Below are 25,762 nucleotides of genomic sequence, written 5' to 3' on the forward strand. Positions count from 1 at the left end.
GTATTAGGCAACACTAATACATGAAGTATCTAACAATTCAGGGATAATATATTCTCAAAGGCATTGAGATGAAGAAAAAATATGAATTATTCTTGAACTGACAGACTAAACAATAAAGGTAAGCCCATTTTTACTTCTGTGCACCACAGATATTTCTCATAGGAGCTTCCTCTCTTTCACATACATGAGTGTCATGTGAACTCTGAACACATATAAATCATATCAGAATATAACTTCAATCTAGATATTTCTTATTCAAAACATCATTCCACCTGGTTACCCTCTTGTGAGTAATACTCACAACCTGCACAAACCACATTTATACTATTTCCAAAACCTAGAAAATATAAACAATGTACAAGTCCATTTGTATTCAAATAGAAAAATACAAAGAAATGAAACACTCCACTAGATCAGATCTACAAACCATTTAGGCTAATTTTTCATCTTATGGAACATCATCTTTTAGTTTTTCTGTATTAAACATTTCTATTCATGCCATATATAATATTATAGGAAAGATATTATAAAATGGATTGTTACATTGCATGTTATTTTGTATTTGTGTTAATGATTTTTTTTTTTTTTGTATTTGTGTTAATGATTTTTTTCTTGTTTTTCAAGGAGAGTTTTCACCTTCTTTAACAAATCTTAGTTTGGGCTGGACACAGGACCACTGACCTAGTGACATTTTCCAGACTCTCTTCAACTTAGCTCAGCATGTGAGCTAGTTTTAGCAAATAGGGTACAATGAGATAGAAGAGACTATTTCCTGTGTGGACTCCTGAAAAGCAATGCTTGTGCTTCACCAGGTTATCTTCCCTTTCCTTCCTGCTGGAAGAGGATAGTGGCAGAAAAAGATATTTTTGAACCAATGGTCATGCCATAATTTAAAGAAAATAGAGCTGTTTTAGAAACTCTTCGCCTTATTTCTAGACAACTCTGAGACAAAGGGTAAACTTGTTTTAACTTGTGTAAGCAACTTTTCTCATTGCAGCTAAACTTCCTTCCTTCCCTCTACTTCTTAGGTATAAGACATTCATCATGATATGAAGCCACTCATGACTGTCCCTTATCATTCATAAGCTATTTCTTGAATATATTTCTCACACATCTAATATATCTTAGTGTGTGCTTCTTGGAGGATGCAACTAAAACAGTGACTCTTGTCTCCTCTCTTTGAGTCATAAACAATCACTTATCATGACAGTATCATTCCTATTTCATTGCTATTACTAAGGCTTCTATGAGCTAGATTTTCACATTAAGAGTCATAAGAATAGATTTGGAGATGAGAAATATAGAAAAATGATTATTTTAGTTAAATCTATGTTAAGCAGAATGACATATTTCCCCCTGAGAAATATATGAGACAATTTTACTACACAGCAAATAGAACCAATGAATGTATTGATTTTGTGTGGTTTATGGTCAACTCCGGAATCTTCACTCTGACAGTCACTTGCCATTGCAAAACTTTGTAGACATCACATAGAAAGTACAAGAGAGGGAAAAAAAAAAGGAAAATTTTATGGACTTCCAGTAATTTGCTATTAAGGAAGTTCTGATAGTCCAGATAAGGATGAAATCCAGAAAAAAAAAATCTACAAATGTGACCATTACCTGCCTTTGTTAATTTTTTTTTTCCTTTTGGCTATTGCAATGTTAAAACACAAAGATACCAAAAGGTTTAAAATATATTATATTTTTCTATTTAAAAACTGGCATTTGTATTATGAGGAAAAAGAGTTACCAGATGTCTGAGTTGAACAAAAATCTGACAATAATACTGTTTTTATCTGGTTAAAGCTAGAAGAAGCAAAAATTTACTCACCTCTTCTGCGTGAATGCCACAGAGCTTGTTTCCTGACAAGAGTTTGTTTTTCAAGCTTTTATTCTGAGGAAGAAAACATAGTTTTATTGCAAAGAAGAGACAAAATATTAAGAATTTCTTCAACTATGTCAACATTACTGCTGTATGTTCTGTTCAAAAATTAGACCTTCATAACGTAAAATGTAATGGATTGGTGTAAAACTGAATCAAATCTGTAATGTAAAAGATGGTTTTTTATTCAATTAAAATTTGGCATATTAGCATTAACACATTCATTTAAAAAGGTAATTTCTAGTTTTATTCTATTGTGGGGAGAAAAGATAATTGATATAATTTTGGTTTTGAAAAAAAATGTTAATTTAATTTTATTTTTTGTGTTTTTGTCCTAAAATACAGTCTATACTGGAGAACTTTCCATGTGTATGCTATAGCTGTTGGGCAAAATGTTCTGTCAATGTCTATGAGGTCCATTTGGTCTAGAGCGCAGTTTAACTCTGATGTTTCTTTTTTATTATTTATTTATTTTGAGCGAAGTCTCACTCCGTTTTCCTGGCTGGAGTGCAATGGTATGATCTCAGCTCCCTGCAACCTCCACCTCCCAGGTTGAAGCTATTCTCCTGCCTCAGCCTCTCAGGTAGCTGGGATTACAGATGTGCACCACCATGCCTGGCTAATTTTTTTTGTATTTTAAGTAGAGATGAGGTTTCACTATGTTGACCAGGCTGGTCTTGAACTCTGACCTCAGGTGATCCGCCTGCCTCGGCCTCCCAAAGTGCTGGGATTACAGGTATCAGCCACCGCACCTGTCCTTACTCTGTTGTTTCTTTGTTCATTTTTTGTTTGGATAATATGTCTAGTTCTGAAAGTGGGGTATTAAAGTACCCTACTATTCTTACACCACAATAAATATCTCCATTTAGATCTGTTATTATATATATACATATAAAGGTGCTCCAGTGTAGGATGCATATGTAATTGCAATAGTTATATTCTCCTACTGTAACGACCCTGTTATCGTTATATAATGGACTTATTTGTCATTTTTTAAATCATTTTTTACTGAAAGTCTAATTTTTCTGATGTAAGCATAGCTACTTCTAATCTGTTTTGGTTTCCATTTGCATGGAATATCTTTTTCCATCCCTTCACTTTCAGTCTATGCATGTCTTTATAGGTGAAATAAGTTTCTTATAAGCAGCATATATTTGAGTCTTTTTTTAGTCCATTTAACCACTTTATATACTTTAATTAGATAATTTAGTTTATTTATAGTCAAGGTTATTATTGATGGGTAAGGATTTACTACTTCTGCACAGCAGAAGAAAACAATACAGTGAAGAGACAAGCTGAAGGATGGGAGAAAGTATTTGCAAACTACTCAGCTGACAGAGGTTACTATCTAGAACAAACCAAGAACACATATCAAAAGCAAAAAGCAAATAATATGATTTATCAAAAATTGGCAAAATAGGTCAGGCGTGGTGGCTCATGCCTGTAATCCCAGCACCCTGGGAGGCCGAGGCGGGTGGATCACGAGGTCAGGAGATCAAGACCATCCTGGCTAACACAGTGAAATCCTGTCTCTACTGAAAATACAAAAAAATTAGCTGGGCGTTGTGGCGGGTGCCTGCAGTCCCAGCTACTCAGGAGGCTGAGGCAGGAGAATGGTGTGAACCCAGGAGGCAGAGCTTGCAGTGAGCCGAGATCACGGCACTGCACTCCAGCCTGGGTGGCAGAGCAAGACTCTGTCTAGAAAAAAAAAAAAAATGCAAAATATCTGAATAAACATTTCTCAAAGGAAGACAAACAAATGCCAATAGATATACTAAAAATGTTAAACATTACTAATCATCAGGAAAATGCAATGAAATATTACCACACTCAGGTTAGGATGGTTATTATCAAAAGACAAAAAATAACAAGTACTGATGAGGATGTGGAGAAAGGGGAACTCTTATGCACAGTTGCTGGGAATGTAAATTAGTACAGCCATTATGGAAAACAGTATGGAAGTGTCTCAAAAAATTAAAAATTGATTACTATGTAATCCAGCAACCCCATTACTGGATATATATAAAAAATAAATGAAATCAGTATGTTGAACTCCTTGACTCTCAGAAGCCCTTTCTTCTTCCAGGCCTGAGAGATATACTCTTTCTGTATGAGAAAGAGGTATACTCTTTCTGAATGAGTATACACAGATCTGTTACCCTTTAAATATCTCATAATTGACCTAGTTCAAATTTTTATCCCTCTGACATTTATTAACCATCTGAGTCCAACCCCTCATGGCTACTTAATTATATCTGGCTTATTGCACTCAGGCTTTTCTTTCTTTTACCCCAATAGCTGAAGTACATAGACTGTCTTTAGACGGGCAGGCTAAAGGAGAGCAGATAACTGAAACACACAGGATTCAGACATCATACTGACTCTAGAGGAGTAGACAATGTCCTGGTACAAGTACATATTATACATAATGACTCTAAGGAGGGCCAATTGGATAAGCACCAGGAGCAAAATGAACATTTAATGCAGAGTGAATGAACAGATACATCAAGTTTAAGAGTTCCCCACTTAGAATTCCAAGCTAATTTTGAACAGTGTTTTTTATTTTGTTTTCCTATCATGGAGTGAGGGGGTACAGTTGTCCCAGTCTGAAAGAATACTTGGTTTTTTCCTCTTTAGCTAAAATTTGGAAATCTAAAAAGCTCAGTTAGAATTTCAATACCATGAAATGTTTTACACAAATGGGAGGAAGTTATTCTGATTTGTTCAAGTAACATATTTTTGCAAATATTTGCACTGATCATACAAGTACAATATTAGGGTTCTTTTTTTAAAGAGAATCCAATATACATTAATTCCATATTTGAAGAGATGTGTATCCCCAATAAAGGGATGTACACTGACACGTTCTGGCTCTGCAATGTTGCTCAGGTTGTAGCAAAATAAAACTCTTCAAAATGGAGACAAAATAGGGGATGCACATTTGATAGGAGTATTTATGTCCTGCCAAAACCACTCACACCTAAGAAACATTATTAGAATTAAGAAATAACTATGAATTAATAAACAGCGTATTTAAAAGTTGGTGTCTGTAGTATATACTATTTAAAATTTGCATCTCCACTTAAAGCTATTTTTTCTTTCTTCTGTTCATTTATGTATCTATGTTTGTATTCATTTATTTTTGTTATTATTATTTGTTCACTTATTAATGCTGTTAACACTAACGGGAAATTTTGAATGTTGATCTGAATGATATAAATTATAGCAAATACTAACTTTTATCCTTCAAAAATGATAGTATTTTATTTTTTTTCTGAGGAGGAAACATAGATGATAATTAATAGACACAACAAAAGACTAATTTTTAGTACACTATTTATTTCATTGACCTGTTTTCTCTGCTTCTCACACTGATTTCTCAGAATAGATTATTCCTTAATTACTTGGAGTAGGCTTTTCAGTGATCAGGATTTGTCTGTCAAGTTTATAGAGTAGCAAGCAGTGCTAAACATTCCACACCATTAGTGGAGCTAGAGTTTTGATAAAGATGTTCCATAGAACCATTTAACTTTCTTTAATAATATTTACTCTCCACTCCCCCAAAAAAGATTAATGCTATGATAATATGAGTGGAACAATGTTAAAAAAGATTTATTTTCTCCGGACTTCTCAGAGTCTCTATTAGAATATTGTGCTTCATGGACACAAAGAGGGGAACAACAGACACTGGGGTCTACCTGAGTGTAGAGGGTGGCAGGAGGGAGAGGATCAGAAAAAATCACTATTGGGTACAAGGCTTAGTACCTGGGTGCCAAAATAATCTGTACAACAAACTTCTGTGACATGAGTTTACCAGTTGATTTTTTATTAAAAACCTGCACATGTACCCCTGAACATGTACTCGTGAACCTAATTACTATTATTAGATGTTTTAATAATAATAAAATTGTGTTTAATATAAATGATTTTCCTAAATTTGATTTACAATAAAACACTTTGGACTAAATAACTTATCTCATTACTAGAATTTGATAAATAAAGCTGCAAGTATTAACCTATGTTTGATTTATTAAGGGAGACCAAAATATTACACTACTATATTTTACTGAAGTTCTATTTATCATGTTTACTTGTAAAATGATAAGAAAGATTTGATTCAGGACTTTGGAAACAAATGTCAAAGCTATTGAAATAAGGGAGAGAGATGGGGCTCAACTCTAAATATAGCAAAAATATAGCAAAGACAGCTGGGGATTTATAGCCAATGAGCAAAATTATGGAGGTCAATGGATAGAAAATTACTAATAGGAGCTATCATGGGTAGAGGGATTCTTGCTAAACCTGCCTAATAGAATCCTTTCTTAAAGCCACTTGATCAGGTTTAGATATCAAGGGTGAGGGGAGTCTCCCTAAACTGACTTAGCTACAACTGGACTAGGCAAGTCTAAGTAAGACAAGACCTGAGGAAAAGGCCCATTTGAAAAGCAAACCCAGAGGAATCTGTCTAAAGTTTGGTCAAGAAGTCTTTGGGAATAGCGCTTTCTGTGCCCTAAGAAATGTTTGCCTACTTCAAAGTCATGAAGAATTTTTTCTCAAATAGTTTTCTTAAAGTTTTATAGTTTTGGGGTATACTCTTTTGTATAATCCTCTTCAAGTTACTTTTTTTTTTTTTTTTTTAATGAAGTGAGGTAAGGGTCAAGGTTCACTTTTAGTTTTCATTGCAAACATCCAGTTACTTGTGCACCAATTGTTGAAGAAATGCTACTTTGTACATTGAAATATTTAAGAGCCTTTGTCAAAAATCAGTTGAGAAAATAACTCTTTTGGCCAATATGAAGCATCTGGCCTCAGACAAGCCCTCTTGCCATAAACAACTAGATAACTAGACAGAATATAATAAAACAAATGTTTAAGTCAGTAGACAACCACTACTGTCAGACTGTCTTACTAAAGAGAGGAGAAATAGGCAAGAAATCCCTGCAGTTGCTCTTTTTTGTTTGTTTTTGTTTTGTTTTGTTTTGTTTTTATCTGGAGGCAATTTATGAAGTACCATACAGAAGAAAAACCCAAGCAGAAAGCAGAAGTTTTGATTAGTTGAGAAAAAAGAGTTTAACATTAGAGAAAGGTGATCAGGTATAATTTATGTTACAAAACAGCAGAGGCTTCGAAGATGTTAAAAGGAAAATCTTAGACAAATTAAATTTAACAGTTTGAGCAAAGAATGATTTGCAAATCAGGCAGCCCCTTAACCAGACTAAGTTCAGAGACACTCCATTGCAGGTATGCGATCAAAGATTTATGGGCAGAAAAAGCAAAATGACATACAGAAAATGAAAGTGAGGTACAAAAACAGCTGCACTGGTTACAGATCGGTGTTTTCTGTGTTTGAACATGGTTTTAACAGTCGACTTCTCTTGACTGGCAAAAACTCAGTGGCTGGCACAAGTGTAGGATACAGTCTGCTTAACGTATCAGTTAGGTTATACTTTACTATGTATAGCGAAACCTTTAGGCCAAACTTAGAATGTGTAAGGAGACAACTTTGGGCTAAACTTAATTTAAGAATGCAATGCAGAAAAAGAGTACAGAGGATTTTCAGGGATGTTTCCTTATGTCTTTAGACGAACGGAAATCTGCATATACATAAACTAACATACTGCAAGGCCAGCTAAAGAACAACCAGAAAAGAACTGCAAGGTGAAAAGTTACTAGAGCTCACCTAGACATTCAATTTCCAACAAGCCAGAATGGAAAGACTTAACCACTAAGATATTTAATAAAACCCTAGAAAGGCCTGTCTTACAAGCAAGGTCAAAACAGTCCTGTAAAGGCTCATTTAGACCAACTTTATAAAGCTTAAAAACAGAACTCAAAATAACCAAGCTAAACAATTATTATCTACTAGAACGTAATACTCTTAGAAGATAACAAAATCCAGGTGCCCAATAATGTAAAGCTACAATTCAGCATTCATTCGAAATCATTAAACACAAGAATCAGGAAAATGAGAGCCTTAAGACAAAGGAGGAGGAAATCAGTCAATAGAAATAGCTATCATTGGCAAAGATGGTGAAGTTCATTTAGAAATAACATTAAATATATATAATAAAAGAGACTTTCATTTTCAGCACTGACATATAAAGAACTTGAAAGTCGTTAGATTTCCAATTTCTACATCTTCTCTGAATTTTCTCTTTGTTCTATTAGCTCGAAAGGAATATTAAAATATCCCAGTCACTGTGGATTTGTCTATTCCTTTAAGTCTGTCAGTTATTGCTTCATGAAATTTGAAGCTTTTTTTAGGTGCTTACAAATTTAAGAATTATGTCTTTTAGAATAAAGGATTGCCCCTTTTAACATTATAATATGCCTCTCTTTTTCTCTGGTAATTTATTTTGTCACGGCTAATTTATCTGATATTAGACATGCTAAAGCCTTTTCTCTTGCAGTTTGTATAGCATATATTTTCATATTTTACTTTCATCTTTCTTGTGACTTTGTATATAAAGTGCATTTTTAAATAATTGTCAAGTATAATTTGATTGTATATTTTTATATAGTCTGGAGATATCTTTCTCTCAATTAAAGTATTTACATGTAATTTAATATAATCAATATATAGTCAGGTTTTGTTTACAATCTCACAGTTCGTTTTCTTTTTACCTTCTTGTTTTTCTAGAGTCTATTTAGTATATTTAGAAGTCTATTTAGAATTGATATTGTACCACTTCAAATGTAGGAAGTGGTACAATATCAACTCAAATATCCTACCTTTGAAACAAAAGATCACACTCTGCCATACATAATTACTATCTAGTTTAGATACAGTGAAAGAAAATTGCCAATATGCGTATATTATTTTCAGAGAAAAATAAGTTAGTAAAACTACCAATCTCTTAAACAGGTAGAAAAGACAATCTTTTGTTTGTTTGTTTGTTTGTATTCTGTCTCAGGAAATGATGTGATAAATGTCTCTTAATTCAGAGTTTAACATTGGTCCCATCTAATAGAAAACTGTACTATTCTGCCTTCATTTTCCACCTACTCTTTCCAGAATTCCAGTCCATTTCCAGGTACCTCACAAGGGTTTTTGGCATTCACCCCAAAAACGCTAGCAAATAAAAATTTGTAGTATTCATATGAGACTAGAAATGTCTTTTAAAAAGCTTAATTTTTACACAAGAAATTGTCACGTTTTATATGTATATGTGCACCAACCACTCTGACCCATCCTAGTTTTAAACTCTTTTTTTTTTTTTCCTGAGACGGAGTCTTGCTCTGTCACCCCGGCTGGAGTGCAGTGGCGCGATCTGGGCTCACTGCAAGCTCCGCTTCCCAAGTTCACGCCATTCTCCTGCCTCAGGCTCCCGAGCAGCTGGGACTACAGGCGCCCACCACCACGCCCAGCTAATATTTTGTATGTTTAGTAGAGACGGGGTTTCACCATATTAGTCAGGATGGTCTTGATCTCCTGACCTCGTGATCTGCCCACCTTGGCCTCCCAAAGTACTAGAATTATAGGCGTCAGCCACCGTGCCCAGCCTTAAACTCATTTTTTAAGGATGATGTTACTACTATTTGGCCAGATTACCTGAAAACAGATATAAGGATCTGACACACCTGATTTTTTTAATAATTGTCACTCATAAGTAAACTGGATGCCTTAGATATGCTTGACTCTTCCAATTTATGTAAGCTCTTACGTTTCTCTTCATGGATATTTTCTCACAGATATACTAAATATAAAAGTGTATGAATAGGAGTTGTACAATTTTGAAAATACATTCCAGTTTTTTTTTTCTCAATAGCAGAATCTCCTAGATCCATTCAACTATATGTTACTAGGCATCTGTTAAAACTGAACATATTTATATATAAATGCATATCATAGAGTGTTATACAAATTTCAATTGTCAATGTATTTTTTTCTGAATTGCAAATTTCACTATGTCATTCTCTTCCAAAAACGGGAGGAATCCATGTTAAAGGCAAGGCAAAAGGAAGGGGAGAAAGATGAAAATCTGCTTGAGAATCTATAAGAAAAACAATTGAGCAAGCAAAAAATAAGTAACCCCATTAAAAAAAGGACAAAAACATAAACAATTTTACAAAGAAGTCATACAGGCAACCAACAATTATATTGTGTCCAAAATTGGTGGGTTCTTCGTCTCACTGACTTCAAGAAGAAAGCCACGGTCGCTCATGGTTGAGTGTTACGGTTCTTAAACATGGTGTGTACGGAGTTTCTTCGTTCTGATGTTCGGATGTGGTCAGAGTTTCTTCCTTCTGGTGGGTTCGTGGTCTCGCTGGCTTCACGAGTGAAGCTGCAGACCTTTGCGGTGAGTGTTACAGCTCTTAAGGTGGTGCGTCTGGAGTTGTTTGTTCCTCCCTTCCAGAGTTGTTCATTCCTCCCGGTGGGTTCGTGGTCTCTCTGGCCTCAGGAGTGAAGCTGTGGACCTTCACAGTGAGTGTTACAGCTCATAAAACCAATGCAGACCCAAAGAGTGAGCAGCAGCAAGATTTATTGCAAAGAGCAAAATTACAAAGCTTCCACAGGAGCCGGTTGCTGCTACTGACCCGGGCAGCCTGCTTTTATTCCCTTATCTGACCCAACCTGCATCCTGCTGATTGGCCCATTTTACAGAAAGCTGATTGGCCCATTTTACAGAGTGCTGATTGGTCCATTTTGACAGCGTGCTGATTGGTGTGTTTACAATCCCTGAGCTAGACACAGAGTGCTGATTGGTGTATTTACAATTCTCTAGCCAGAGGTAAAAGTTCTCCAAGTCCCCACTAGGTTAACTAGACACAGAGCACTGATTGGTGTATTTACAAACCTTGAGCTAGACACAGGGTGCTGATTGGTGCGTTTACACACCTTGAGCTAGACACAGAGTGCTGATTGGTGCATTTACAAACCTTGAGCTACACAAAGAGTGCTGATTGGTGTATTTACAATCCTTTATCTAGACATAAAATTTCTCCAAGTCCCCACCAGATTCGCTAGATACAGAGTGTTGAGTGGTGCGTTTACAAACCTTGAGCTAGACACAGAGTGCTGATTGGTGCATACACAATCCTCCAGCTAGACATAAAAGTTCTCCAAGTTCCCACCCAACTCAGGAGCCCAGCTGGCTTCCCCTAGTGGATCCCGTGCTGGGGCCACCAGCGGAGCTGGCCGCCAGTCCGGTAGCGTGCACCTGCACTTCTCAACCCTTGGGCGGTTGATGGGACCAGGCATGGCAGAGCACGGGCAGCGCCTGTCAGGGCGGCTCCGGCCATGCGGTATCCCACGGGGTGGGGGGGTGGAGGCAGGGTGGGTAGGCTGGGGCATGGTGGGCTGCAGGTCCCCAGCCCTGCCCCGTGGGGCAGTGGCTGAGGCCTGGGGAGAATTCGAGCGCAGCGTGGGTGGGCCAGCGGTGCTGGGGACCCGGCGCCCCCTCTGCAGCTGCTGGCCCAGGTGCTAAGCCCCTCATTGCCCAGAGCCAGCAGCACCAGCCGGCTGCTCCGAGCGTGGGGCCCGCTGAGGCCCCGCCCACCCAGAACTCGTGCTGGCCCGCAAGTGCAGTGCACAGCCCCGGTTCTGGGGGCGCCTCTCCCTCCACACCTCCCTGCAAGCAGAGGGAGCTGGCTCCGGCCTCAGCCAGCCCACAGAGGAGCCCCCACAGTGCAGTGGCAGACTGAAGGGCTCCTCGAGCATGGTCAGAGTGGACACCTAGGACGAAGAGGCACCGAAGGCCAGTGAGGGCTGCTAGCACGTTGTCATCTCTCAATATGGAAAAAATGTTCAACATCACTAATCTTCAGAGAAATGCAAATCAAAATCACAATGAGATCTCATTTCACACCAGTCAGAATTGCTGTAGTTAAATAGTCAAAAAACAACAGATGCTGATGAGGGTGTGGAGAAAAGGGCACACTCATACAGTATTGGTGGGAATGTAAATTGGTGAAGCCACTGTGGAAAGCAGTTTGAAGATTTCTCAAAGAACTTAAAAGAGAACTACCATTCAACTCAGCAATCCCATTACTGGCCAAAGATCCAAAAAACAAAACAAATCTTTCTACCAAAAGACACAAGCACTCACATGTTCATTGCAGCACATTAGCAAAGACATGGCATCATCTTAGGTGCCCAACAATGGTGGATTGAATAAAGAAAAAATGTGGTACATATACACCATGGAATACTATGCAGCCCTAAAAAGAAGGAAATCTTGTCCTTTGCAGCAAAATAGATGCAACTGGATATTGTTATCCTAAACAAATTAACACAGGAACAGAAAATCAAATACCACATATTCTCACTTATAAATGGGAGCTAAATATTGGGTACTCATGGATATACAGATGGCAACAATGGAAAATGAGGACCACAAGAGTGGGGAGTGAGGGAGGCAGGCAAGCGTTTAAAAACTCTTAGGTACTATACTCAGTACCTGGGTGATAGCATTCATGCTCCAAACCTCAGAATCATGCAGTATATACAGGAAACAAACCTACACATGCATCCCCTGAATCTAAAATAAAAGATGAAAAAAAAGGATAAATTTAAAAAAAAAGTTCTGTTTGTTTTTCTTGCAGTTTTTATATATATATATATTCATTCCTAAAGTTTTTATCCTCTTGTTCTTCCTCCAGCTTGGCTCCCACTTGCTGGGTTCTTCGAAGAGCTAATTTTCTAGCTTACTCTAAGGTTCACTGTAACTCAACCTACTTAGCACATTTGTTTCAGAGTAAACTTCCTAAACTTCCTAAAATATGGTGAGAATCTTATGCCACCCCACTGAAAATCTGTCATGGAGTTTTATAAATTACAAACAGACTGACTTTCAAGGGATTAAAAATTTGAGAATCTCTCACCAGTCTTTTGCCTATATAAACACTTTGCTGTAACTAAGTTAGACTGGTTATTTTTTCGTAAGTCCCAAGAACTTGACTTGAACCAGCCATTATCCTAGTTTGTGTTTTCTCCTCTTCATTTTCTGTGTCTAATAACTATTTTGATTGTAGTGACTGTTTGCTTCTGAAAGTTTTTTGTGATCTTCCTATTTATTCTAATAGACATCCCATTCTCAATTGCCCCCAGTTAACCTCTATCATACATAAAGTCTAGAAGGTATAATTTGTTTTTAATGGAAAGATTCATCCTTTAGAAAGCTCCAAACTGCTTTCCACAGTGGCTAAATGGAACAGGAAACCAAATGTCACATGTTGTCATGTATAAGAGGGAGTTAAACATTGAATACGCATAGACATAAAGATAAGGACAATAGATACCAAGGACTATTAGATAGGGGAGGGAGGGAGTTAGGCATGGGCTGAAAAAAAAAAAAAACTACTGGATACTAGACTAACCTTCAGCATCACACAATATACCCATATAACAAATCTGCACATGTACCCTTTAATCTATAATAAAAGTTAAAATTATTTGGCCGGGCATGGTGGCTCATGCCTGTAATCCCAACACTTTGGGAGGCCGAGGCGGGTGAATCACTTGAGGTCAAGAATTCGATACCAGGCTGACTAACATGGTGAAACCCCATCTCTACTAAAAATACAAAAATTAGCCGGGCGTGGTGGCAGGCACCTGTAATCCCAGCTACTAGGGAGGCTGAGGCAGGGGAATTGCTTGAACCCGGGAGGCAGAGGTTGTAGTGAGTCAAGACCATGTCATTGCACTCCAGCCTGAGCAACAAGAATGAAACCCCCTCACAAAAAAAAAATGAATTATTTTAAAAAAGATTCATTAAAAAGATTCATTTATTCATGCATATTCTATTCACTCATAGATATTCATTGACTTCTCTGTGCTAGGCTCAGTGTTAAATCTTGAGAATACAAATATAAAACAGGAGTTATCTGCTTTCAAAGAACACACCTTCTGAGTTAGAGTGGGCTACAGATAAGAGAATAAACAATTGAAACACAGAATGTACAATCAAAATTATATAGCTACCAAAAATCTCTACTAATTGTAAAGCAGATTTATAATTAGTCTCCTGGATGGATGCTCATATTAAATTGTTCTTAGAGGAAAACAATTTGCAGGGAAATGTCTAAAACTATGACCAAAAGTTTAAAAAGTAATAATCCGTGTGTGTGTGTGTGTGTATTTGTACATGTGTTTGTGTGTCAGCACGAAATTAGATGGAAGTGAAAAAAGTATATGCCAGGCCTTTAAAGAAATATAGTAATATTAACTGAAAATATGCAAAATAAAATGCTTTCCATATTGTGATTCTAAATGTGTAAAGTTTAAATGTGTATATTTAAAACTAGGAGACAAGATAAGCAGATAAAAACCTTCATGCTATTAGGTGATGTATTATGTGTAATCTTCTCCAAGGATCTCTGTTGTTATTTTAATAAAATTTAATATTCCTAAAGAGTTTTCTATACAAAATAGCATAATAAAAGTGGTATTATAGGGGGTGAATGTGTGTGTGTATGTGTGCCTGTGTATATAAATACTCTGCAGAATTTCTGAGTACTGAGTTTTGCTACTTTTGTTTTTTTCGGTGTGTTTTGAATTTTTTTTTTTTGCTGTTTGTATTCTGCTCCTTCTTCTTCATCTAAACAAAAAATCGAATCTGTCTGATTTTTCTATGTGTCCAGTGCTGAAAACATTATTCAACTTGTAGTTATTATTTAATGAATGTGAATGGATAGCACTCATGAACAAATAAATGAATAAATGCCTGATAATGAGTATTATGTTATTGCTGAGGATTAAGCTGGCAATCCACTGTCTCTGTGACATTATTGTGACCTATTGCTTCATTTGACAAAAGCTGAATATCTTAAACATGTATCTTCAAAAATATTTTTTCTACCTCTTGGTCTACATTGTGCTTCTTGGAAATGAAAAGGAAAAACAGCTATACATATGTGACAAAATTAGGTGATGTACATTTTCCTAATGTTTTGGGGCTCTTGAAAACCAGTGGAAAGTTTACAAACATCATTCTGTTCAGTATTTGCAAAACATCATTTAATGCCAAGGAATTCTGTGATATTTCATATTACTCTTTTATGCATTAACCTGTCATCTCTTTGAAGTTTAAAAACTATTATTCTTACGTTGTTATACACTCAGAAATGTCCTCAATTAACAACATAAGATAGATGTTCAAAAATGTTATTTAAAATAATGAATGTAATAGCCCTTGAAAAGATTGTGACCTCAGTCTATAGCTCTTATTTATAAAATAAATGAAATACCAGCTCTTTGGGAGGCTGAAGTGGGCAGATCACAAGGTCAGGAGATCAAGACCACCCTGGCTAACATGGTGAAACCCCATCTCTACCAAAAATACAAAAAATTAGCCAGGCGTGGTGGCGGGCGCCTGTTGTCCCAGCTACTTGGGAGGCTGAGGCAGGAGAATGGTGTGAACCCAGGGAGGCAGAGCTTGCAGTGAGCCGAGATTGCACCCCTGCATTCCAGCCTAAGTGAAAGAGCAAGACTCCGTCTAAAAAAAAAAAAAAATGAAATATACACATTACTTGTTTCTCAGGATACATCTCGTAGTTGACTACCTAATTCAGCTTCATTCAAGAGATTAGCACTTGACTAGAAATAGCATAGGGCTTATCTATAAACAGAATATTTTGGAGAATAGAAATATTAACAAATAGAGTTATATATATGCTTTATTGAAGAGAAATAGGCTATTCTTAATATATTTTAACTTTTTCTGGATGGTATTAACATTGAATTATACATTTTAATTTTTATAATAAGTGCTAATCGAGACATCACTGGGTATAATTGAGAGTTGTAAGAACTTTTACTACTCCTGTAAATGGCCCTAAAATGCTTTATATTTTTTCTATATGTGATTTTAGAAATTTCTGTTAGCATATTCATATAAATATGTACATATATATTTTCTTATTTCACAAATTTTCATTGTGCATTATTAAACATGTGAATCTCATCATCTATGAAATAATATATCTCAGGATAAGGATGAATAAATCCAGATTATGTGACTATCTCAAACAACCAGTTCATTTTTTGATGCCAGTAGGTAGAGTTACTAACACATTAGGAATTCATGTATGAGAACTTTTGATGATCCTCTTTAATGCTCCCCCACCTCCTTAACTTCAGCTTTCACAGCCGCAAAATTCTTATTCATAAATCAAGCCTACAAGATTGATTATAATCAATGATTGCTAGTCAGTCATCCCCAGCAAATAACTAGTTTTAAATGGTGATTCCACTTGTTTAAGAGATTGCATCTGCATAGCTGAATACTGGTAGAATATCTGAAAACATCTATATTCTAGATTTTTAAAAGGTTCTGCTAGAATTTGCATTAATCATGTTATTATTGTCATGTGCTTCTTCTGTTTGTCATGTAATTAAGTTTAATAAACAGTAGAATAATTATTTTGATGACTACATATAATTGGTTTGTTATCAACTCTGTATTAACAGAATTTGTATCTTTTCTCCCTGTATATATGCTTGGTTACATTTTTATAATATATTTGCTCATTTATTTATTTATTTTATTTTTATTTTTTTATTTTTTTTATTTTATTTTATTATTATTATACTTTAAGTTTTAGGGTATAATCTGTAACATACAATTGTGAATTAATAAATGAGCAAATATAATATATTTGCTCATTTATTAATTCACAATTGTATGTTACAGATTATACACTTCTTAGAGGGAGATTCGTATATCATGTAATCTAATCTCCATCTGAATATACTGATTTCCATGGGGGTGGGAGAGAACAACTATTTCTTCATTATAGCAAATAAAATTTCATTTGAATTTCCTTTTGTTTATTCTGTCCAATTCTAAGGTGTTAAAGCAGAGAAATGAACATCATTTTACTTAAAGCATTTATGATATACTTGTACAATGCACCTGGATGAGCATAGGAAAGACTGTCACTCCACAACATAGATATCTTTGTGGCCATCCATAAATGGGCAGTGATTATAATGTGTGTCCATAATTTATTCTGGCAGTTGGTAATTCTGGGCAACTGTGTAAAGAAATGTTTCCATAAAGCTAAATGTCATTGCCAGAGTTTAAAAATTAGAACATTTCAGTATTTTGAAATGTATCCAGAATTTGGGGATAATTAATTACAAGCGGCCTCAGCTGAGCCAACTGTGGGGCACAGGGGAAACTCTCCTCAAAGACCATACTGAGATTGTTCTCAGATGGCATGTGCTTCAAAAACATGGTGGCACAGGACACTGAAAAAGGAATTCTGGTCCTCAGACAATTACCAGTTTAACCTTTTCACTTATGATTAATGATCATTCTTTATTTCTGAAACAATTATCATTTGACATTACTTAGGCATTGAAACAGATCACATAGTTTATCTGAGAATAGATTTTACTGAGAAAAAAAAGGCCTGAATATGGAGAGAAAAATCTGGAACCTGGTAATGATGTTTGCATCACCTCCTCACCTTGATAAAGCCTTGTCTTAGTACTAGTATATCCTAGATTTTTTAGTTACATGCCTCCAGTACATGCTTGATGTCATGCTTAAATATTTTTGCCCCCCACCCACATGTTACATAATCACATAGTTTTGTCACTTTCTTACGGTTAAGAACAGCAAGGAAGAACATTCAAGTAACCAAATTTATATTTTAGGCTAATGCCATATTTTACCAGGGTGAGTGAGAAAATATCCATCCCCTTTTGGCTTCTGTAAGTGGAAGGTAGACCCTGCATACCACCTATTTAGGGAATACCTCTCAATTGGATGGTGTATTAGTGTGTTTTCATAATGCTATAAAGAACTGTCTGAAACTGGGTAATTTATAAAGGCAAGAGTTTTAACTGACTCACAGTTCAGCATGGCTGGGGAGGCCTCAGGAAACTTACAATCATGGCTGAAGATGAAGGGGAAGCAAGGCACCTTCTTCACAAGGAGGCAGGAAGGAGCAGTGCCGAATGAGGTGGGAAGAGCCCCTTACAAAACCATCAGATCTCCTGAGAACTTACCATCATGAGAACAACATGGGGGGAACCATCCCCCATGATTCAGTTACCTCCACCTGGTGTCTCCCTTGACACATGGAGATTATGGGGATTACAATTCAAGATGAGATTTGTGGGGGGACACAAAGCCTAACAATATCAAATGGTGTTCAGGTGTTGGTTAGCTTAAAAACAAATATTCCTACAACTTCTTGGGAACTCAGCATGCATATGTGTCAGATCTGCCTAAAAATGTCGTGTAATATTTCCCACTGCATGTGTGATAAAACTCGAATTTCAGTCAGAGGATGACAAAATATTTAATATAATTATATCCTCTTAATCTCGTTTCGATTTTTGACTGGAAACTTAAAATATCATATTTGCAATATAGCTTACACATTAGCTCAAATCGAAAAACTTTTGGCTGTAAAACCAAAATGATCATAAATCCAGCATACTTTCATAATCTTACTATATATTAATTGGAATATAATCATACCCAATAATGACAAAATCATGCATAAACAAATTTATTGGAAGGACTTTGTACAGAATAAAGAGAAAGCCTATGAATAAGGCTCAGAAAATAGGCAAGAACCAAGTAGGGGGAGGCATCTGCAGTCATAAGACAGGAATACAGTTCTTGTGACAACTGAATGAAGGCTATAAATCACTGTGTTTAATTATAAAGTGGAATGATAAGGCCTCAATGAATTTTCAAGGTGAAAGTAATGATCTGGGACCATTTAAAATTTCCAAATATAATAAATTATGTAAATGTGTTTAATTACATTTTGTAGACTTAAATAAAATAAACCATTGTGGCCAGGCAGCTGAAAACATGCATTAATTTGTCCAAAGTGCAATTAAATTTAAACCAAGAGAAAATCACCTGCAGCAGTACCCAAAATAAAACCAGAGATCGCTGCATCTCACAGTGGAAAGCATCTACTATTTTAGAACTTCCTAAAACTGGCTGTGCACCACTTTATATGACGGCTTGAGATCCACATTTGTTTCAGTTTAAATGTGCTTTTCAAATGACTAGAAAATACATTTGCCCTTTGAAATATGTCATTTTACAATGGGAAATCTTATATCCTGTGCTAAAGAGAGCAATAGGAGTTAGAAGATAGCGAATTTTTATAATTTTATGTTGCCTCTGCATCCATTTTGAATACAAATTTAACTTTCTCATATCAGAACTGGGGCTCAGTTACCTTTGGCACAGTTTCCAGTTGTATACAACACCCAAATGGTTCAAGTCAGTGGCCAGAGATAACAACTTATAGGCACCATTTCTTTCTAGCAGACTGGGCTGCCTTCTTTTCTGATACTTCCTTTAAAGAAATCATTTATTGCCAACAAACTTAAAATAACCCACACTTTATTCACTTACATATACATTAGTACCTGTTGCCACGTGCTTGTATATATATTAGTGCCAGTTGCCATGTGCTTGCTGTCTCTCTGTCTGACCATTCATTCCTGTCTTGACCTAGAAACAGAAGATTGTCCTCCAGATTCATTGCACATCCCTGCCAAGGATATGTAAGTAGAAAACCTTTTGAATTGTTTATGCTTTGGTGGTGTATTATATTTGTGCCTTCAATCTGAAAACAAAACAAAATCAAAAAAAGTAGGGGCTTCTCAGGCTGGGTTTTCCCCAGGATGCCAGGAAAACACAAGGTCCATAGCGTTCCCAGCAGCACAGTGAAAGAGGTCAGGCAGGCATAAACAGGTCAGACAAGAGCCAACAGGGCACCTGCTAGTATAACCAGCTCCCATGGGAGGAAATCCCTGGTCACAGATCAGGCAAATAGGCATTAGGACATTCACCAGGTAAAAGAAGTTTTCTGTTAAAGAGACACTAAATGCCCACGTTCAGCACCACTTCATTTTCCATTAGTGACCTAATCATCTCTCAAAGTTAGAAAACTAATCACCAGTGTGATGGTATTAGGAGGCAGGGAACTTTGAGAGAGGAACACAAACTTTCAGGTTATAGCATCCCTTATTAAAGAAATCTTAGGAAAATGGATGGCATTCTAGACTAGATATAAACCATGTGTGTTTATTTCAGCAATTCTTAGATGCACAATTTTGCACTTTTTAATGTTTCAGGAATCAGGATGTGGTCTCCAGAGTTACATATATTTCCTTTAGTATTTATGGTTTCTTCCCCTTAAGAGGTTTAATAAATCAGACTAATGCATTTTAAAATTGATATCTCCTTACAATTTAAAGAATGTTCTTCTTATAAAATCAAAGGCAAAAAGGTAAAACAATGGAAATAAATTTTTCTCCCAACTAGAAAGGATTGGCAGTAGAGAAACTAGGGGAAAAATGAAAAAACACATATATGGCATTTGTATATTTTCTTAGCTACATGGAAATAAAAAGTAGACTTCCAACATGGAAGGAGCTGAAGTTATTTATAGAATTGTTTTGAGTTAATAATAGAGAAAAAGACCAAACTGAATCAGCCAGCTAGAATACATTCAGAGCTTCTGACAACTGAAATACCTTCGGTCAAAGACTAAACTATATTATCTTTAAAATTATACAAAAACATAATATGCAAGTCATGAGAAAGATAATTAGTTGAAACCAAATATTTTTACTAAAAAGTATTTTTCAAATCATTCCTTTGTTTAAATAAATTGTTTTTAATATACATACAGATTAATTTCTACTTTAATAGTCATATTTTTACAGAAAGATATAGAATTGAACACACATGAATAATAATTTAATTCTATAAATATTAACTAAAGCTGCCACCAGACAGCCATGGCATTATCCTACTGGTGGCAGATGTCCCAGTTGAGTGTAAACCTTGCCAATTTAAATTTTAAATTGGTCGCAGATGTAACAAAAATTTTACAGCTGCTCAAATATTTGTTGAAGTTGTCTCAGATAGGGAATAGAATATGAACTTGGTTCTCTTTTATAGAAAATTTTAAGCATGCTTTATGAAGTTTCTATTCTTCACTTAGAATCAAATCAGCTCAAATATCTAGTGTTAGTTCCTTATCTCCCATAGACACACAGCATCCACGTGTGTGAAAAAATGGAACACGTTTAGATAATCTCTTAGACTACTCGCAGCTTCATGACTATTGCACTACCATTTAGGGGCATGAGAAACATGAGATGATGACTTTTCCTGATGTCAGGTAATATAAAATTGCAACACATTTCAATACACTGAGTAAACTGATTAAATATTCTGTATGTGTTAATTAGCCTCATCTCACCCATACAATATCACTTTCCAAATAGTAGGCATATAATATGGCACAGTGGCTGGCTTCTTGGATCAGGACAACTAGACTTGGGTATGATTTCCTATCATCTCTATGACTTTCAACACATTTTGTAACATCTTGAGCCCTTGTTTTCTCTTTCATAAAATGAGGAAAATATCATGATCAACTTCAAGGGGTGGTTGTATTAAATAAGTAAAGCATGTATATCAGAAGCTGGCACAATGTAAGCACTCAATAAATTTTAGCTCTTATTATTACAATAAAATTCACTTAATTTTGTAAAAATAAAGAAGAGTCATATTTTTTGATGATTAGGACAACTTTCCAAGAAGGTTGAGGGCTTTGACATCACAATTTATAAGGCATTATTATTTTAGTAGACTGCAGGCAAGTTTCTAGTTAATAAGTCCTCTAATTTCTCTTATAGATAAAGAAGAGTTTATCATAAAAGTAATTTCACATGATGATACTTCTGTCTGATTTGCTCTTCCTCTAAAACAGGCACTTCTCTTCGAAAGAGAACCTGCTTCTTCCGTTATTAATAATCCCCCTCCCTTATCAGAGAGTTCTAATTCTGATAGGTTAAAAATGTAGCTAAAGATACAGAATAACAATCACCCTAAAATCAATTTTGTGAGAAAAAACTCATATTCCTGTCAACATTTATAAAGACCTTCTATGTTCTGGGAATGGGGCAAAAACAACCCATTTCTTCAAGGCATTCACAATCTATGAAGGAGCCTGACAGTAAAACTACAAGTCTCTGGAGAGACACCTATTCAGGAAGTGACACTGAGCTGTCTTCAGATGTATAAAGGAGTTGGGCAAATAATAGGAAATGGCAAGAGGGGGAAAAGTTTGTACTAGTTCTAGTAGTTCTAGTTCTTGTAGTTCTACAGGATATTCAGTGAAATCATGCATAAGGGACTGATGAACGATGAGAGATCAAACTCAAAAGGTGCATTGAGGCCAGCCATATAGGACCATAAGATGTGTTATGTAATTCACATGAATTATGAAAAGTTCACTCCAATATAGGGTAAGTGAGTTTAGTTTTAGGCAGTATTTCATAGGGAGAAAAAATGACTAGGTGTCGAATGTATGTCTGTGTTTCAACTAGCATTTACGGAGTGTTTACTTTGTGCCAGGTATTCTACAGTATGCTTTGTATAAGAATTCATTAAATCCTCAGTGCAGTTCCATAAGGTAAATTTCTTAATCAGCTCCATTTTAGAAATGACAGACTTGTAGCTTCCTTTATTTAATCTGTTTATGGTCCAAATTACATACACATAAAATTTGGCTGTGAGTGTCTAATCCCAGATACATGTAACTTTCAACAGCCAGTCCAATCCCACCAGGAACGAAAGTAATTTATGGTTTATAAAATAGCTTTTTCCTTAGAGTTCCAATTGTGTGGAATAAATTTGCTGTAAAATCATTAGGAAAGATCAGTTAATTCACCTGTAATTACTCCTGAAGATATTCTCACCCCAATCTTCCCAGTTAAGGCTTGAACACCTGCCACCCTCTCTTTGCAATTCTACTGGGAATTCTGGCATCAATAAAGCCACTTCATTCTAGAAACACAGTTGAGGGACTACAGTAATTAAGAGCAGATCTCCCACTTTTTTCCACTTCGTGACAGAACCAAATTCTACTTACGGAGTTTTACCAACATGTGTGTTAACACTCTTTAGGCACAAGATATAAAGAGTTTTACATATTTCCAAATTCAACTATAAGTTCTACAGGTACATAAGACATAGCAAACTGTCATTTAAGACAAATGCCATTAACTTTAAAAACTGTTTCATTCAATATTTGCTAGTCAGTAAATAAAACATACATAATGACTGAAGGACACAAATGCTTGCTTACAAGAATATATTTAGACCTAATTTATTGTTTATGAATTAATTGAAGCTTGCCAAATATTGACTGTAGTGAGACATGTCTTCTTAAATTATTGCTAATGAAAATTTCATACTGCAGTTCAAGCCAAACAATAAAGTTTAGCTGCTATAAATTTCAAAGAAAGATGATTTATTTAATACTTAGGGGTTATTTTTTATCCCAGCATCATTGGAAAATTCCCATGGAGTGGCAGTAAGAAGAATATGCTCATCATTTGCTTTTTTGTTCCAAGTACAGGTAAGTTATCCCTGCTGATTGTCAGTTTGAGTTGATTGGGGCATTGATAGAATAAACATTTTGTTTTACTATTATCATAAATCTGACTCCACTAATAAGGGGCATGTCTTGTCATAGTGAAAAGAGACCGAATTTGCTTCCTACGCTCTTAGCGTACATTTAGTATGAGATTCTGCACATGTATGTATCCATTAAAAAATGTACTTTAAAAAAAGTTTGCTAACTTTGAATAATGACCTCATTGTTAAATCCATGGGAAATCCTTGGTTCTTGTCTTTCTTGTCTTATCATCAGCATTTGACACAGTTGATCCTCCTTGAGACATTTTCCCACTGGTCTTAGAAGACATATTTTCTCTTTCTTTTCTTTTTTCTCTTTTCTTTTCTTTTATTTTCTTTCCTTCCTTCCTTCTTTCCTTTTTCTTTCTTTTTCCTTCTTTCTTTTTCTTTGTTTCTTTCTCTTTCTTTTTCTTTCTTTTCTCTTTCTTTTCTTTCTTTTTCTTTATTTTCTTTCTTCCTTTTCTCTTTGTTTCTCTCTCTCTCCCTTCTCATTCCCTCCCTCCCTCCCTCCCTTCCTCCCTTCTTCCTTTCCTTCCTTTCTTCCTTTCTTCCTTCCTCCCATTGCACTAAAAAGCAATGAGTTACCTAGTCATGAGAAGACATGGATGGATTATAAATGCATATTACTAACTGAAAGAAGCCAATCTGAAAGGGTACATGCTTATTATAATCTAACTATACAACATTTTGAGAAAAGCAAAACTTACCAAAGGTTAAGAGGGAGGAAGGAATCGATATAGCAAGGAATTTTATGTTAGTGAGACTACTCTGTATAATACTACAATGATGGATACATGTCATTATACATTAATCCAATGATAGATACATGTCATTATACATTAATCCAAACACACAGGATGTACAGAATGTAGACCACCAAGAGCATATCCTAATGTAAACTATGGTTTGGGGGTGATAACGACGTTTCATTGTTGGTTTATTGATAGCAGCACTTGTACCTCTCTGGTGTGGGATGTTGAGTGAAGAAGATGTGAGTGTGTGAGAGAAAGGAGCATATCAGAACTCCGTACTTGATTTTTCTGTGAACCTAAAACTTCTCCAAAATTTTTTTAAAAAGATTACTAAAAATAAATATACAAACCTTGTGAACTTTAAAAAATTCTCATCTCAAAACCTACAGAACAATAGACAACATATTCACTATTTAAAGTATGTTGGACCTCTCATGTAAAATATGTATTCATTGAGAAGTGATATCACTATGGCTGAATATAGAGGTGGATATTAATAAAAATATTTTTACAAAATTATAATAAAACTGCCTTTAATTACATGAAGTGACCTCATACCAATGAGAGCTATCTGAAAGCTCCTAAAAGAGCAGATTCATAGCTAAGAATTTAAGATCTAATTAAATAATGAATTGAGTAACAGATAACAAATAAAACTATGAATATTCATTTTGTTGTTTGCTATAATAAAACAAATAAACACATTAAATAAATAGGTTATTAGAAATGATTTTATATGCACATATTTTTACAAGTATACATATTTTTAAAAAGTAAGATTTATAGAATTGTTTGTATTTTTCTTTTTTGGTCTTTATAAAAATTTTATAAAATCTATTCACAGCAATTTTAATATTACGCTTGTAAAAATATTTTGTTGTATTGAAAATATCATGACTATTAGCAAACACTTTATTCCATTTGAATTTGTATTTCTGTTGAAATTTTTGATGGTTATTTTCATTATATGATCCAACATTTGGACTTCTACTCCTAACATTGTGCTCCCAGCCAGAAGTGGTGAGTAAATGTTACTTTTCTCTGAATATTTGAGTAATCAGAATACTTTCAAGTTCCTCTGATTACTCAAGTGGCTCATTTACATCTCAGGTAGACAAAGTCACGAGCCTTAACTTTGAGCATAAAGATCTCATGCAAAGGTATACATCTATTGTCCCCGTTTAGACATGACTCATCCATCCTTGCAGATGCAGAGAAAAACTCAGACCTAACTTCATCTCTATTTCATTATCAAACTTCTCTTGCTAAGATGAATGTTCTGTCTCTTTTTTTTTTTTGTTGGCAATTACTCAGTCTCTCCTTTTTATTAAAATATCTTTATCAAGCATGACTCTTACTTTCCTTCAGCTAAACCAAAGCTATCTCAGTTGAGTTAAAAATAACGTAATTTCACTTTAAATGCACTGACTTGTTAAAACTTGAAATAACCTCATAAGTTATGATTACTACAAATAATTAAATTCATATAACATAGACAGATTAAGTGAATCTCTTAAGCTTACATGGCAACCAAAAAACAAAGCCAAATTTCAAACCCTGTTCTTGACCCACATCAGATCTTCTGTCTCCAAGGCCCAGGTTCATACAAATTGAATTCTTGTCTTCTTCCCAAAATTGAATGTGTGCAGCAATTATTGCCACGCTATGAGTCCACAAAGTGCTTTCCATAGTACAGATAAATT

General features: G+C 35.4%; 1 protein-coding gene across 1 annotated transcript in view; it reads right to left on the reverse strand.

Moving 5' to 3' along the window:
* Positions 1 to 25,762, reverse strand: part of LUZP2 (leucine zipper protein 2) — a 562,275-nt gene that overhangs the window by 143,627 nt on the left and 392,886 nt on the right. The window contains exon 6 of the mRNA XM_063671046.1: positions 1,835 to 1,897. Coding sequence (XP_063527116.1) covers positions 1,835 to 1,897 — 63 coding nt within the window. The remainder of the gene's footprint in view (positions 1 to 1,834; positions 1,898 to 25,762) is intronic.

Source organism: Pongo pygmaeus, chromosome 9 (genome assembly GCF_028885625.2).
Source record: "Pongo pygmaeus isolate AG05252 chromosome 9, NHGRI_mPonPyg2-v2.0_pri, whole genome shotgun sequence".
NCBI classification, from domain to species: domain Eukaryota; kingdom Metazoa; phylum Chordata; class Mammalia; order Primates; family Hominidae; genus Pongo; species Pongo pygmaeus.